The 17,707-nt window shown below is 30.4% G+C and overlaps 1 protein-coding gene and 1 non-coding gene across 5 annotated transcripts; one reads left to right on the forward strand and one right to left on the reverse strand.

The window, feature by feature from the left end:
* Window positions 1–10,431: 10,431 nt before the first annotated feature.
* On the reverse strand, window positions 10,432–14,544 carry LOC107629938 (Phototropic-responsive NPH3 family protein). Of its 4 annotated transcripts, none has more exons than XM_088507242.1 (4): window positions 14,423–14,544; window positions 13,662–14,326; window positions 11,389–12,531; window positions 10,432–10,937 (listed from the first exon to the last, which is right to left on the reverse strand). In XM_088507242.1, exons 2-4 carry the CDS (start codon window positions 13,725–13,727, stop codon window positions 10,464–10,466), a joined length of 1,683 nt encoding a protein of 560 aa, XP_088363368.1. In that variant the 5' UTR covers window positions 13,728–14,326; window positions 14,423–14,544; the 3' UTR covers window positions 10,432–10,463. The 4 variants fall into 4 exon arrangements, with proteins under 4 accessions (XP_088363368.1, XP_016188378.1, XP_016188379.1 ...); XM_016332892.3 differs by having other exon boundaries at window positions 14,293–14,326; window positions 14,423–14,540; XM_016332893.3 differs by lacking the exon at window positions 13,662–14,326 and having other exon boundaries at window positions 14,423–14,510.
* Window positions 14,545–15,311: 767 nt separating this feature from the next.
* TRNAS-CGA (transfer RNA serine (anticodon CGA)) lies at window positions 15,312–15,393 on the forward strand. Its single transcript has one exon. It is a non-coding gene; the product is annotated as a tRNA-Ser (tRNA).
* The last annotated feature ends 2,314 nt before the right edge of the window (window positions 15,394–17,707 follow it).

The raw sequence follows: 17,707 nt of genomic DNA on the forward strand, positions 1-17,707 counted from the left end.
TCAAAATTATCCCTGAAATTAATAGTTCCTCAAATTCGTCCCCGAAATTGCACTCCGGGACTCATAGTAGTCCCTGAGTCATTTTTCGTTCATCGAAACCTTAAAACGACGTCGTTTTAAACAACAACAAAAAAGTGTTCCGTAGACCCACAATTCAAAAAAAAAAAGGGTGTAGCGTAGAACCAACCCCCCCCCCCAATTTCCAATCTGTTCCATCCCCTTCCCCATCCCCAACCTTCCCCTTCTCCTTCCTCTTCCTCTTCTCCTTCCCCTTCTTCTCCTTCCCCATCCCCTTCTCCTTTCCCTTCTTCTTCCCTTTCCTCTTCTAATTAAATGCAACTAGCTTCATTCCAAGCACCCAATTCGTTTGTCTCAGACCGAAAAATTCTTTCAAAATTTCTTACTATCAACGACCACCACCGCAAACCAAAATGAAATGGCAAATTTAATAACAAAATCTCTGAAATCAATAAAATTCCGAACACTACTCTTCCCACTCTCATCATCCCTTTCACACTTTGTCTGCCGCTCAACTTCCGCCGTGCAGCGCCAACAACCACCCGCGTCTGACTCCTCCTCCTCTTCTACCTTCACCTTCTCATCTAGTGGCGACAACAACAACAACCAGAGCATACATGTGAAAGGGGAAAGAGAAGGTTGGGGGAAGCAGAAAGGGAAGGGAAAGGAAAAGGTTGGAAACGTAGAAGAGGAAGGAAAAGGGAAAGGGAAAGGTTGAGAACGCAGAAGAGGAAGGGGAAAGAGAAGGGGTTGTGAATAGGGATAGGGAAGGGGAAGGGGAAGGAAAAGGAGTTGAGGATGGGAATGGGGAAAGGAACAGAAGGGGTTGGGGATGGAGAAGGGGAAGGGAAAGGGAAAGGGGAAGGGAAAAGAGTTGGGGATGGGGAGGGGGAAAGGAACAGATTGGAAATGGGTTTTGGGGAGGGGGAGTGTTCTACGGTAGGCTTTTTTTTCTTTTTTTTTTTTTTTTTTTTTGAATTGGGGTCTATGGTACGCTTTTTTTTTTTCTTTTTTTTGTTCAAAACGACGTCGTTTTAAGGTTTGGATGAACGAAAAATCATTCAGGGATAACTATGAGTCTCGGAGTGCAATTTCAGGGACGAATTTAAGGAACTATTAATTTCAGGGATCATTTTGAGGCTCGAGCGCAAGTTTAGGGACTACTTTAAGACTTAACTCATAAATTATATCTTACCTTCTTTTAGTAAAATTTTTATTGTCTATCTTGAAGTAGAAAAAAATATTGAAAATTATTTTGGATCAATAAGTCTGTCATCGTTGTGAGGGGTTGTAGAATTTTGAAACAAATATAATTATTCGATGGTTACTTCATTTAGTCTAATATACTAATTTTTTTTGTCAAATATTACCTTAGATTTGTGTTAGACTCGAACATTTTAACAAAAGACATTTAAAACGTTACAACCCTTCTAAATTAAAGAATAGATAAATTTATATGCTTATTACAATAGCTAACACTCTAGACTAAGATAACAAAATGAATTAAAAAATAGCATTTTGGAAGAGCTTGAAGATGATACACATTACAAGAAAGTATCCGAATACCGTTAGATTTATCAGTGAATTTACTAAAAAATTCGTCGGTAACCTATTTACCATAGAATTTAGTGGTGGAATAAATCCGATAGTATAAAAGTGAGAACTCCATACCTCATTGAATTGTTGTGACACCTTATGATCCATCCAAGATTCAAAGCACTCACTTATATGTCCAAGCCATACCCACTTATATCTCATTGAATTGTTTTTTTTTAATAAAAATATTTTTTTTAAAGGCGTATCTAAATAAGTTTTAAATTAAATAAAAGTACTTTATTTTTTAAGAAAAGTACTTTTTTCACTTAAAAAACCAATCCAAACTAGCACTATATAACTTTATATACTTAGTCATAGTTTGTCTCCTTTTTTTTCGATAGGAATCCATAGATTAATGATTTGGAAAAATAACTATTAGTACCCATGAACTTTACGAACGCTAACAAAAATACCTATTAAACAAGAAAACTAAAGTTGTATCCATGAAAGATAGGTTTTGTACGACAAAACTACCCAAACCCTAATTTTTTGTTGATTTTTTAACAAAATTTTCAAATTAACCCATCATTTATTTTCAACCTCAACTCCACGTTCTCTCTTCTTTCCCAAATTTCAGCACCAACGCCCATTTCTTTGGAAATAAAAAAATTTCAATGTAAAAGTACCCAAAACACTTAGAATCTGAAAGGTCCTTCCCACCATCTACACCACCACCACCAACAACAACAACAAAAAAGGTTAAATTGCCAATCAATTTACTTAATCAAGTCATACCCAGAATTTATATTGCCAAAAAAATTGAACAAACCCCAAACCCCAAAATCTTAATAAGAGAAACGGACTTAGTACAGAAGGTGGTAACAAATGCGAGGTAGCCACGACAAAATGAAAGATTGATGCGACGACGACGATGAGGCTGCGAGAGGCAGCGCCGATGAGTGACGAAGAGGCTGATGGAGGCTGCAACGATGCTGCTGATGGCGGTCACGATTCTGCTGGAGGCGATAATGACGAGGAAGATCAATTAGGAGGTCACAATGATGACGAACGAGCATGGAGCAAGAGACGACGATGCTGTTGAACGAGTGTTGTGCAAGGCACGACAACGATGAGGCGATGACAGTGAGAGGGCAGTAACCGACAGTGAGAATGGTTGTTGTAGATTCAACCATGTTAAGCTTCTAATTCTGGAAGAGTATGTTTTTTTGGTAAATTTTGAGAAGAATAAGAAGATTTGGGAGAAAAAACAAAGGTGATAATATTGTAGTCATTGATGGATGGAATTTTTTGAAGCACTGTTGTTGTTGAAATTTAGGAAAGAGAAAAGGATATGGTTAATTTAGGTATTTTGTTAGAGTCAACAAAAAATTAGACTTTTGGTACTTTTGTCATACGGAATCCATCTTTTATGGGTACAACGTTAATTTTTTTGTTTGATGAGTACTTTTGTCAACATTGATAAAATTCGTGGGTACTAATGGTTGTTTTTCTTTCATGATTTAACTAATTGGTATGTTATATTGCTAGTTATATACTATGCATCTAACCTCAGAGGTGCCGCTAAGGTGAACGTTCAGCTTCAACTCTGACTTTCTATTTGAAGTGCTAACTTCTCTTTTTTCGTTATATAAGTTCGTTATATAAGTTCATTTTTGATTTGGATCCTACACTAAAATATATTTATGTGTCTATATATTTGTGTTTTTTTAATATTTTTAAATTTTCAGAATTTGAGAAGTTAAAACATATAAAGATTTTATTAATGTCTTATTCAATACAATTGAGAAGTTGATAGCGAAACTGTTGGTGTAATTAAGAATGTAATAAAAAGTTAGAGCATACAGTAACTTTAAATTAGGGTTGCACACAAATTGAATTGGATTAAATGTGATCAAAATTTCGATCCGAATTCGTACTAAATACATCACATCAGATTGAATACAATATCAGTATTTTTTATGTTTGGATCCAAGCGGATTGAATATCGAATATATCCACAAAATAAAAAATTTTACAGAGCGTATTGGATTGGATTAGCAAAATAGAAAATTTTCTAAAAAACTTATTTCTAATAAATTTAGAGGATAAAAAAAAACTATACAAAATATAAATATAGGATTAGAAAATATTCCATCACTTAAAATTAAGTAGATATCTTATTAAAAATTATTTTAACAAATGATTTTTATAAAAAAAGCATACTAATAAATAATAATAATAATAATAATAATAATAATAATAATAATTATTATTATTGTTATTATTATTATTAGCTAATTTTTTAGGGAGTGGAGTGTGTGAGATACGCATAAAAAAAATTTAAGTTTCCAAAAGAAAAATACTAAACGTAACTCTAAATATATATATATATATATATATATATATATATATATATATATATATATATATATATATTATGTATTGTAGATTTGCACATCAAATCTGCGGATACAGATATCTCCGCAACTTACATATCAAATGAATATAAATATGATCTGTGAATATTATTGGATTCATATTCACCTATACACACACATTCTCTCTTCTTTCCATGGGTTTCATATATTATTTTTTTGGGCGGGTCTGGATTGAATAATCCGACCCAAACAAACCTAAACCGGATAAAATCTTAGATTCTCATGTTCACCTATACACACACATTTTTTCTTCTTTCCATGAGTTTCATATATCAATTTTTTGACGGGTTTGGGTCGAAAAATCCAACCCAAACAAATCTAAATATAAAATCATAAATTCTCATATTCACCTGTATACACGTATTTTCTCTTATTTCCATGAATTACATATATCATTTTTTTGTGGGTCTGTCTCGAATAATCCGACCCAAACAAACCTAAACCGGATAAAATCCTAAATTCCAATTACAACTACTCTAACTATCCCAAAACAATTTAATCATAGCTAGAATGTGAAATTAGTTTTTTTTTTTTTTTTGTCATACAACTCACTCATTCACACATCCCACACACATACAAACCTAGCAACTACACTAGAATTTAAATAAATATCAGATTGGAACGCACTCTTGTGAGTATTTTTTTTTTTTTTTTGGTTTCCCTCTTGTGAGTATTTTATTAATATCCAAAATAAAATAGGCCAGGCCCAAATATGACAGTTCTCATGAACATTGAGGTGCAAGCCCAAAATAGTCACAGGCTATTGCTCAGAAGTTTTCACAATTATCTATTTGTTGCTGATTACAAAACCATACCACTTCTGACCAAAACATAAAACCAATATGAATACAAAAAACAATATCAGCGTGTTATTAGTACTTTACAGTCTTTTTCAAATTATTCAAACCAAAAAATTACGGCTGTACACCCAAAAAAAAAAAATTACGACTCCTAAATCAGAGCAAAGTATACAGTTATTGTTACTGGTCCAAAAAAAAAAAAACGTATACAGTTATTGTTCTGTCATAGGGGTAATTTTGGCATTGTGCGAGCTTTTTTAATTAATATCCACATTTTGTTTCTTATAATGATAGTTTTAAGATTTAATTTATTATAATAAAATTTATTAACAATTTATTTTTTCTACAAATATTACATTTTTATTAAAAGCTACATAGGGGCAATCTGTTTAATGAAAATATTTTTCAGAAACTTTTAAAATACTATACAATTTAATTGAAACCAAAATATTCTATATGAAATTCATAGAAAGTAGGGATCACTTTTGGTATTTACTCTTTCAAATGGAATGAAAATATATACTACAAGAAAATGAACATTAATTACAGTTAATAGTTGTACAAATTAATTATCATATTAGTAGTACAATTTTTACAGTCATTAATTAATTATAAAAAATGTTTAATATATTTTATGTAAATTGGTAACTAATTTTCAAAAAAAAAAAAACGATATTCTTAACATTCAAATCATTGTAATAGAAAAAAATTACTGACATTTAGAAATTATTGTTTTGATAGTAAAAACATTTGTCAATAAACTAAAAGTATTACCAAATCATTTTTTTATAGTGTTGTAAAAAAATCTTTGAAAATGTTATTTTACAGTCATTTCACAAATAAAAATAACCTAACAAACTAATTAATTAATTTTACTGATAGTTAAAGGTCTAATTTTTCTTCCAGTGGTAGAAAATGAAATTGTCTAATGCGAAAACTTCATTCAGACCAATTTTTTTGGCGGGGAGAAAAAAAAGGGGGGGGGGGGGGGATGTGGTTTTATTTTGTTCTGTGTCTTACTTTTAATCAGCGTTAGTTTAACTATTCTATTTTATAGGGTGTTAAGTTGAACTTGGAAGAAGTGTATGTGTATGTGTGATCTATATTCTTGTTAAAAATGGGGTAAAACCTTAATTCTTCATCAAGTAAATGACATAATAAGCCTTTCTTGTTGAAGTTACACATAAATCTGATATATATATGTTGGGGAAGATAATTTAGACATTTTAAGATAAAAGGGCCAAATGAAGATTTTATATTTAGAGGATTCTTTCACTAAAGTATGTGCAAAGAAATTTAAAGAGAACTTTAAAAATTTGGCAGTTTTCACATTAATCATTGACTAAAAAAAAAAAACGAAAATGTTTGGTAACCAAAGAAAATCAGCCAGAAACAGTCATAACTTGTCTTATTTAGCATTCATTAATTATTGCGATAATTAATTAATGCTAAATAAAACAAGTTCTGCCTTTTTTTTTTTTTTTGTCTATCTAGCATTACCCATATTTCAATTTGATGTAGTGTTAAGATTGGTTAAAGATTTAATTTGATTTTGATTTGTTTAGTAGTACTTTTAGGTATTTTAAATTTAAATCAAATCTGATCTAATCTAATAAAATTAAATTTGATTTAAATTAGTTATCATATTTTTAAATTTTTAATTTAAATCAAATTTAATTTAAATTAATGATGCTAATTTTAGAGACATATCTAAAAGGTAGATACTCTAATGAAGATTTCATAATTATTTTTATATAAAGATATTTTATTTTGACTATTAGATAATAGATTTTAGGCCTTAATTTTTATATGTTATAAAAGTGTTATTTTTGTTTAAAGTGTAACAAAACAAACAAGTCATACTTTTTAAACCAAAATCATCGTGAAAAGATGTTTTTAATATTTTCATTTAAATAGTTGTTTAACTAAAAAGATTTGGCTATTTTTAGGGTAATATGTTAAGAATTTATTTAAATATTTTTTGTGAGAATAAAAATTTTAAATTGCTTTATGCACGTTTTTTTTATGTATAATTATTAAGTAAGATGATGATTTGTTTTGCTTGTTGTACAAATAAATTTAAAAGAGCCAACTTAAAGTAATTTTTTAGTAGTAGTTCTTTTAATTTTCAGCCTTTTAATATAAGTTGTTAATAATAAATTCTTTGAAAGTCTAATAAAAAAAACTTTTGAGTGACTTAAATTGCTAGAAACAAATTTGTTCGTTTAATTTAGTATAAAAAAAAAATCTGTATCTATTATTTTGTGTTTTCGCGATTCTTGTTATCCTTTTCTTCCCCCCTTTCAATTCGTCTGACATTTTCTTATTAAAATCCCTACCATTATCTCTCTGAATATTACTTTATTTATAATCATATAGCTAGAGTTATAATAATCTCTCTTTTGGGTCAACAATCAAAGAGTTAGTAGTCCATGTACGAAATTACATAAACCTCGAAAGAGGGATCGGAGAAGAGTAACGTCTAAGGGAAACAATAAGATACAACTACGTACTTTATTTCCTGGCACGGTTTAATATCTTGGTTGCTACAAAGTCTTATATTATGGGGTATGCTACTTATTAGATTCTCATCATATCAATTCTCATGACACAGGCAATATGCTTATTGACTACCATATAATAAAGAAAACAACAGGCATCATGCACACACACATATATATATAATAAATAATTAATGAAGTGGGTTCTATTTAATTACTAACTACATCTGAATAATTTACCAAACTTGTCTTTCTGATTAATCAATGCATGCTGCATGTCTTCTTCGTTACGGCACATGCATAATAATATGTATATGACTTTGAGGACGTTGACACATTATTTCACAGGGAACATACCTGATTGTTACGCTAGCTGCTTAGTGAGTTACTCTATATATATATATAATACGGGTACTACAGGGTGCAAATTAACTAATAAAAACATGATAGAATTTGCATCTTCTTCAGTGTAACTTCGAAGTTGATTGGAATGGGTAGATAACTAGATATGATATGATTGATATCCATTGAGTTCAAAACCGGAGGCAGAAAAGTAATGGTATTTAAGTATTTATTACGAGGATTGTGGATATTATATTTCATATGTAAGTTTATTTTAACTATAATTTAAACTATATGAGAAGAGAAAAATTTCTTGTTCCATGGTATATATAAGAATATGTCTTATATTTTGATTTCATTAATATTTAAAATTATTATTATTATACGATTACTCTTCAGTCGGTCCTTTTATGTAAAGTTAACTAAAAATGTAGATAGGAAATTAGGAGAAAAAGAAAACATTCAGCAATAGGTCCAATGTATTAAATGGGATTCAATCTGCTTACATGATTTCAGCCCCACAAAAGCATGTGCTGTCTTTGGCCACTGTCATACCCTTTAACCCTTTGCTGTACGAATATTCGCTAAAGAAAAGGAAGGAACATTATATTTATATGATTTATTGTACATAACAATTATATATTTCTTGTGATGACAATGTTCCACATGATCCTTAATTTATCACTAGCTGTTACAAGCTCAAATGAGATTCAAAATAAATTATTATGCTAAAGCTGGGTGTTACAGTAAGAGGATTTAAGTAGTAATTTATTAGCATATTGTTGTTTTGAGTACAGGGTGAGTGGTGACCAACAATTATTCTTTCCAAAAAATCATCTTATATAAGACATTTTGGAAATAAGCTATTATGAGTATATATATATATATATAAACTAAGTTAAATGCACAACAGTAATGATTAGAATTTTATGTAAGGATTTGTCGTTGACTAATAGGTTGCTGTATGCACAATATAAAATTTAAATATCCGCGACACTTATTTAAGCAAATTAGTGAGATAATTACTAGAACAAGTTGATTAACTAGATAACGTGATTATTGACCATTAGATGAATAAGTAGGATAGATCAAACTAATTCGTTTAGTTCATAATTAATATAAGAAGGTCATCATCATATATACTACCTTTATAACATAACATCACACATATTTTATGTTTACAAGCTAGTTTGTCAGAATGCTAACTGCTAAATGCTAACGTTTGTTTGATTAGATTTAAAAAAAAAAAAAAAAAAAAAAAACAATTAGGTTATTGCATATAATATAATATAATTCGAGGTGGGTGAATTTACCATAAGTGAAAAAACGTCTCTCAGGCTTTCCTTATATTTTTCTTTTAAAAAAATGTATTTTCTTTGAACTGACAAATTAAACTAATAAGAACCAAGTGATTGTTGGAAGAGAATAATTATTTATCTTGTGTTACACCTAATTTAGTCAAACATATAGCATATAAATGGAACAACAGAAACAAGGTGGAAAACTCCAGCTCTACCTCCTCTGCTTCAGTATCAATAATAATGTCATTATCACTGAGTTGCAATGTATTCATGGATAGGATGGGACCTCCCATGCACATCTTACAGCTAATTTTAAATTTGATTAATTTGGAATATGCTTCAATAACATGAGGGAATCCTTCATCATCTTAGACAATAGTTTAAGTTAATACAAGAATCTCTTATTCTAGAATATAATTGTTCATAGTCCTTGAGCAGGCATTCAATTATTTATTAAAATAGATGTGTTCGTTGTGCTTAATAAACTATACAATACTTAATATTAGATAGAGTATAAAATCTATTTCATGTGAATCTTATATTGCTGATATATACTAATTTATCAATGATTTACTTTTTTTTTTGCTTTGTATGAACCATATTTTTTTTTTTACCGAAAATAATTTTATTCGATTAGGAAATGTCTATATTGGGTCATGTTATGATAGAGTATATTTTTCAATAAAAGGTGGAGTTACTCATTTTATAACAAAAAATATTATATATAATACACACTTTTTTAAAAATTTAATTATAATCCTCATTTTTCTTTACCTAACTTCATTCTTAGGAAAAAAAACTTCGGCCGACTAACTTTCTGCCCTACAATTTTCTCCATAATCAAAATTCAAATCCAACACATCCCTTTAAAAAAATAAGAATTTATAAAAATATTTCTCTTCCTAAAATACTTAACTAATTAATAGGGTCATGAAATGAATATTTGAAGTCATCTAATCTAATCTAACCTGGTTCGTACGGTACCTATGTGGACTCTTTTGTCTGTGTCTTTAATCACACTTTGTATCCAAGCCAATGTCAACCAATACACCTTGTCGTCTTCTAATGGTAACCCAACAAACCATATTTTTATTACTTGAAACTTGACTTGATGTGAAAGCATATTCTAGCAGGACCATTTTTCTTAATACACAACTTCCAAGTCAACTTCAAATCACAACAAAAAATCATAATACAATGCATAATTTAATAATTTGATAAATTGATCAACTATAATGCATACTATAAATTGTTGAGAGGGATAAAATGTTCGTCATAGTAATATTATTATATTAACATAAACTATTTAGTATCTACTATCTACTCCTCTTAAGTTTTGAACGTTTATTAATTATTACAATCTTAAATTCTTTGCAATATATATATAGTTTTTTTTTTTCATTATTTCTTGATTGTATGTACAACCAATATCTTTTTTCTTACTCAATCAACTTCATTTGGGTGCTATACAGATATGAAGAAATACAAGGGAAAATAAAAATAAAATAAATAAATAAAAATAACATATCATGAACAGAGCTTAGGCAAAGATCTTGCATAACTATTGGGTGGTACTTTTGATTTTGTGATCTTTGCCATCTGAGTTTGCATTTTCTTACAGATTTTCTCTAATTCCATAACCCTCCATTGCATTCCTTGCAAATGTGCTTTGAGTCTCTCGTTATCAGATGAAGCATCAAAGTCTCCAGTAGAAGAATACAACACAACTTGGTCATTGCTTTTGTCTTTGTTTCCCTTTTGTGCATTAACATTTGTAAAGCAGAAAGGTGGTGATGAGCCATTGAGTAATGGTGATGTAGCTGGAGTAGATTGGATCAAGTTTTTGAGCTTTGATTGTTGTGATATGAGAGCCTGAACTGCTGATTTTGATGGGAATTTTGTGTTCTGAGAAAGGTGTATGCAAGCTTGAGGTGAAAGCTTATCATAGTTTAATCCACAACATATCTTCACCTTTTCTTCTTCTGACAATTGACCATGAACCTACAAAGTAGTAACATATTCAACATTATTAAATAGTCCTTGAATTTTTTAGTTAATTATAAGTGTAAGTTATTTTTTTTCCTCAATACTTGTTTAATTTTATTTAATTTTGTTCCTAACATTTTTCGATAGTTCAAAATTAATCCTAGACATTAACTCCATCTAAATTATTAGGGACAAATAAAAAAGTTCGGGATAGTTTTGAGACAAATCAAAAGCATTGGGATCAAAATTAAAAGAATCGAAAACATTCGGGACAAAATTGAATGAAATTAAAAGTTAAAGAGTAGTTTTAAAGAAAATCGCAAAAATCAGGTAAAAAACATGCTTTACCCTTTTGGGAATTATGTTTCACTTTTCACATACCATACTAGCATTTCTAAAGAACAGAACATGGAGATTTAATTCACTTTATGACCAAAATTAAAGACTAGCAAAAAGTTATTAATACCTCAAGGTACATGTCCATGGCATGGTAGAGCTCATCATAAGAATCTCTTGCAGAATCTGGAATTGCAGTGGCAAGAGCCAAGAACTTAGAAGGCCTTAAAGAAGGATCAGGTGCTATCTCTGCTATGTACAAATCTATCAAGCTTGCAACTTTCTTCATCCTAATGGGAGCAACAACGCCGCCGCCGCGTCGCAAGAACGCCTTTAGAAACTTGAGAACAAGTTTCACATCATACAAGTAACTTATTCCATATGGTGATGGAACAAGCAAATTGTCCAAAGTTGCTTGATCCAAATTGGAACCAATCATGGCCTCCAACTTGTGCCTACAACTTTTGCTTATGTTCAAACTCAAACTAATTCTTAGAATCCCAAACAAGGTCTTAAAAGGGATTGAACAATTATGGTAGTACTCCATATCATAATGCATATCTATGACCATTTCCAAGATCTTAATCTTCTCACTCACATCAATAGTACTTGAAAATCTTGCTTTTTGATAATACATTAGAAACCTACTAATCAAACCATGTTCCAATTTTCTTGTGATCATTGACCTCACCAACATTTCAACCAAAACCGGATTCAAGAAAACAAGATCCTCAAACCACCAACACGGACGCGAACTGAAGCTACTCGTCTTGATACTCTCAGTACTCTTCGAATCACACGAAAACCGGACCCCACCGGAAGAACTATCAGTTGAGCAAGTTGAAGGGCATGGGCTTGCTTCACTAGCAAGAAACATTCTCCCAACAATGGTGTCCATACACTTCTCCAGCATCATTGAATTAGAATAGTAATCCAACACAGTTGATAGATTCTGGCACTGTTTCAAAGCAACCAAAAGTTCAGACCATCTCCAATAGCTTATTTCTTCAAGTGACTTCTCTGTTTGTTCCAACAAATTAGGAACACCAAGAACAGAATCCTTCATTTCCATGTACTCAGCAGCACAATGTGCTTGTAACAAATTGGAAGAGTTCATGTCAATGCTTCCATTGTTGTAACAAAATTTTAGCATAAGCTCAAAACCCTCAGCACCCCCCGGAAAATCATGGAATATTACTTTGAGTTTCCCACTGGGACCACTAGATTTTCCAAATAATCTAGCTAACTTGCTTGAGTATTGAGCAATAATAGCCTGAAAGAAAAAAAAAAGTACACATAATAAAACAAAGTTAGATTATTAATTGAAGGAATAATAATATTAATGCACTATGTTGTAGGAACATGTAGTTATGAGAGAAATTCAAGCAAACCATAATGTTAGAGTGTAATGGTGATGAACCAGCATCCTTCCTAGGTAACCCCATCAAAATGGGGTCAGAATTGAGTAAAAAGAATTAAGCTTTATGAAAAAGTGCTGAATCCAATTCAATGAAGGGTACTTTTTTTAAAAAAAAAGAAAAAAAAAAGAGAAAATGATTATTGTGGAAAATGCTATCACTGGATAAAAACAGAGACAAGGAAAGGAAAAAATGGAGAGAATATATAAGGAAAAATAAGGAAAAGTCCATACCTATAATTAAAATCTCATAAACCAGAAAGAATGGAGTACTGACAAAGAAGTCGTTATAGGCAATAAATTTGGCATAAAAGGATCTTTAATCTTCTATGCGCATGGAAGGGTATAGAAAAAAGAAATTAATGGCTTGAAAACAACCATATTTGGGGTCCCTCTCAAAAGATATGAATACAAACAAAATAAAATGAAGGTAAAGAACATTAAAGACCCAGAGAAGGCCATGGCAGCAGCATTTAATGTGACATGCATTATTAAAAGAACTTTTCTGAAATTAAAAACATAAGAAGATGAAAAAAAAAGGGTGACATGTGGTTTTGATTTGTGAGAAAAATGGACATGAAAATTATTGAAAAAAAGAAAAAAGGTGCCCCCACCTCACTGCTTTGTAGGTGCCAATTAATGATGGGGAAAAGCTACCATCATGAAGTTACTAAGGGTAGCTAGAATAAGCCTAAAAAGACCAAAATAAATAAATAAAAATAAAAATAAAATTACACATTAAAAGTCATGAACTATCATTGAATCACAGTCAATTCTAAATTCAAGAGTAGCAAAATATTTAGCACATAAACGGAAACTAGAATCCAGATAATTTAAAAAAAAAAAAAAAGAAAGATTGAAAAGTGGATTATGATCCAAACAAAACAGGAACTTTGACAAATAACAAAGACCGTTTTGACAAATAACAAAGAGGCAAGAGAGAGAAAGAGAGATTAATAAGGTTATTGTTATTTATTTATTATTACCTTGTCAACCATGAAGGTCTCTTCTCCATTTACCTCAACTTCAAGATTGCAGTAACAAGATTCCATAACAAAGCTTCTTCACCAGAATATATAAGAACAAAACAAAACAAGGAAGCTAGCACCACCAGAAATGAACAATGATGGAGATTTCTTATCAATTATTGACTTTTTGGAACTTGCATAGAAGCCAATCCAAATGAGGGAGATAGAGAAGACATAATAAGAAGGCCAAAGTGGTTTTGATGGGAGAGTGAAGATTGAAGAAGAAGACACAAAGATCAGAGATATTCTGAGAGTAAGAAGAAGACAAATAGGAAGAGGACAAACACAAAGTTCCTGAGATTAGGGTTTGGGTGGTGGAACATATAAGTAAGCTAAGTCAATTGGTTCAGAAGAAATAAAAACAAGAAATGAGTGACTGAGAGAGAGAGAGAGAGAGAGAGAGAGAGAGAGAGAGAGAGAGAGAGAGAGAGAGAGAGGAAGAAGTAGTTAGCATTCAACAAGACATGTAAAGACACAACACAAGCAGGAAGAGAAAAAGGGAAATAGTGAAATACTTTCTTTGTACATATATATTAAATTAACATGGTATACTCTATAATATAACATATATAGATATAGCATAAGGTACCATTAAATTATAACCCCCCCTTCATCTGACATTCCTGAAAAAAATAATATGACTAGGGCCTCAGTTATAAAATAATTAGCAACGTTATTGTTTATGAATGAAAATTATATATAAAGAAAATTCAACAAACCTTATAATTAGAACCGAAGATTATTAATGCCTCGCTAGCTTGGCCCTTGTGTTATTCACTTATTCCATTCTCATAGCTGCAATGAAAGAAGAAGTCTCTTTATGTGTGCACTGCACCCACCCTCAATATTGTAGTGGCCTAAAATAATGCCCCCACATCGCATTCTCTCTCACTAGTCCTTCTCAATGTTAAATTAATTACAGCCATGGCAACCACAATTGATAAAACATAAAACCTCATCCAAAATTAATGTGGGTTTTTCTTTTGTTATTGAAAATGTTATTTCGGTAGACAATTTGTGAACAAACTATAAAGTGAAGTTACTTTTATAAGCATTCATAAGAATGTCTTGGCCTTAGTAAACTAACTATGCTGTTGAGAATAATTTTATCGTGAAAAAGTTTGTGTGAAGAGCATGAAGTATATAATCTAATTTGAAAAATTAATAAAAATAAAATAACATATTTTTTTAGATAAATATTTAATTATTTTTCTTCTTCATAGATGTATGTATCTACTGTTAAAATCATAAACGGGAATGGATTCTCTCAATTGTTAAAAAAAAATTAAAGGAATAAAATGTGATCTCTAATCTTTTGTTACTCTATCTCATATTTTTTTTGTCTCACTTATAAAATTAATTATAAGAAATCACACTTTACTTTTTTAATTGTTTAAAAAAAAATGAAGGTTCCATCCCCTATCATTCTTTGCTCTTGAAAAGAAATCAAATTTTCATGGTTCCATGGCATGTGCTTTGTTGGAGTTGGGGACCAGTCCAAGTTGTTACTTCATCGTACCCCACAAAGTCATCACCTCTATGACCAAGTCCAATGAATGATAATTTTAACGTTACTAAATATGTTTGCAGTGAAAGAGAGTCAAAACGGTCGATATGTCCGAGTGGTTAAGGAGACAGACTCGAAATCTGTTGGGCTTTGCCTGCGCAGGTTCGAATCCTGCTGTCGACGGTTTTGTCTTTTAATCCACTGATTATGATTGTGTGGCTAACTGGTTGAGGTTGGTCTTAAATTAAATATGTGTCACGTCAATTTTATAGCCAAATGACAATTCTTTAAGCACTCATTCGACACTAGAAGTTCAACTACTTTAATTAATTTTATTTCTACACATTAATTTACCCAATCAATTAATCAACATCAATTCACCAAATATATTAAGAAGCTAAGCACCGCAGAAATTAGATTAAGAATGGTTCATCTAATTAGAAGAGTGCCATCTACTCAATATTATACTAGTCTTATTTCAAATGGTATTAGATCTTTCACTAATTTTATCATCTTTATAAGTTGGTGTCTAAATTTTGTCTAATTTATTTTATTATAATAAATTTTAATTTTTAAAAATTATTTATTTTTATATTTTTTTAAATTAATTATTAATTTTTAACTTTCTTTTTAATAAGTAGACACCACTTTTTAAACACCGTAATATTCACTTAAATCCTTTTTGACATGTTTGAGTCTTTTCTGTATATGTAATAAAAAAAGAGTTATTAATATAATCTATTTATTAATTTTTCATCCATGGGTAAATTTTCAATTCCCAATTACCATTGTACATTTATCATATTCTGTCCTCTTTTTACTTTTTAATAAATACTTGCTCTTTAAGAGCCTCATGCTATTGTAAGAAATTGAAGACAACTAAAAGATCATGTGGAGATGATCGTTGGTGTCAAAAGTTTTTAATTAAAACAAAAAGATTGAAGTGTTTATATTGATTTAATTAAAAAATCTACTAATTCAATAACACATTTATTAGTCAAGAGAGACCCACATAACTGAGTGAGCTTTTACGAATAAATTGTTATAAAAATTATTTTGTTACTAAAAGATGCAACAAAGATCATCAGAAAGGTAGGATCACAGATTAAGGAACAAGCTGTGAAAAAATGCAGAAAAAAAAAACTGAGATGAATAAAAATGAATATATTTCACATTGCTAAATAAACAATACAACTGTTATATATATAAGATTTAGAGCTTGATTCCTCTTTAAGAATAATCAAAAGAACAAGTTTTAACTAACCAAAATCAAATAACTAACCGAACAAAATTCTATTAGCTATATAATTCTAATAACTAACCTAACTGATTAACTGTGAACTTTCTCTTAAAATTCCTTTCAAATTGAGGTATGGGTTTTGACGTACTCTCAGTTTGCGTTTGAACATTTTAAGTGTTGTGACACCGGTTTAGTTAAACAATCTGCTATTTGGTATAGAGAAAAAAAGTGCATCACATAAAGAAATTTTTTATTAACCAGATCTCTTAAGAAATGAAGGTCCAGCTTTAAATATTTACACCTACTATGAAGTAAAGGATTAGCAGCTAAGAGGTAGGCACTTTGATTATCACAATATATAGTAGGTGGTGTTGGGTGTGAAACACTCGAGTTATTGAATGGACATAATTTTAGTTTGGGTTATACACCTAGACCGATATTTAGCTTCGGTACTGCTCCTACTAACTTTAGTTTATTTATTGCTCTTCCAAGATATGATATTATTGCCTAAATAGATGCAAAAATCATCGATAGATTTTCGATCCCCAAAGTCTCCACTCCAATCTGCATCTGCAAAAGAAAAAATTCAAAAGTTAGTGTACTTATTAAACACAATTCCATTATCCACCGTACCTTTCACATATCTGAGAATTCTTTTGACACTTTTCCAGTGTAAAAGAGTTGGATTATGTCGAGAGACACGATTGACTGCAAATTTAATATCCAACCTTTATCATTGTTAAGTATTGTAATGCTCTAACTACAGATCTATACGTTATTGGATTGTCAAAAAGTTCAGAATCATTGGAGAACAATTTAGAATCTAAAATCATAGAAATTGGTAAAGGTTTAGAATTATCCATTTCAGACTAGACCAATAATTCTTTTGCATATTTTGTTTGAGACACCATGAAGTCTCCTTGAAGAAGATAAGTGGCTTCAAATCCTAGGAAAACAATTAAACAAGCTAAGATTCTTTAAAAAAAAAATTCATTCAATTGAACTATCAAGAATTTATTTTCTTTCAAATTATTCCCTGTTACTATTATGTCATCTACATAAACTAATAAATAAATAACAGACGATGAATTGTGTTTAACAAATAGTGAGACATCTAATTTTGTGTTCTCAAAACTAAATGTCTAAAGAGTGTCTGCCAATGTCTTGAAATCAAGCACGAGATGCTTGTTTCTAGATATATATGGCTTTATTTAACTTACAAACCAGGTTGGTATTGTCATTCTCATATTCTTGAGG

Source organism: Arachis ipaensis, chromosome B3, assembly GCF_059453495.1.
Source record: "Arachis ipaensis isolate K30076 ecotype BB chromosome B3, ASM5945349v1, whole genome shotgun sequence".
Taxonomy (NCBI): domain Eukaryota; kingdom Viridiplantae; phylum Streptophyta; class Magnoliopsida; order Fabales; family Fabaceae; genus Arachis; species Arachis ipaensis.

Coding starts and splice junctions, on each gene's coding strand:
- LOC107629938 (XM_088507242.1), bottom strand. CDS start 13,727: ATGGAATCTTGTTACTGCAATCTTGAAGTTGAGGTAAATGGAGAAGAG. Junction 12,532..13,661: donor AGACCTTCATGGTTGACAAG/GTAATAATAAAT, acceptor TTTTTCTTTCAG/GCTATTATTGCTCAATACTC. Junction 10,938..11,388: donor CCATGGACATGTACCTTGAG/GTATTAATAACT, acceptor ACTACTTTGTAG/GTTCATGGTCAATTGTCAGA.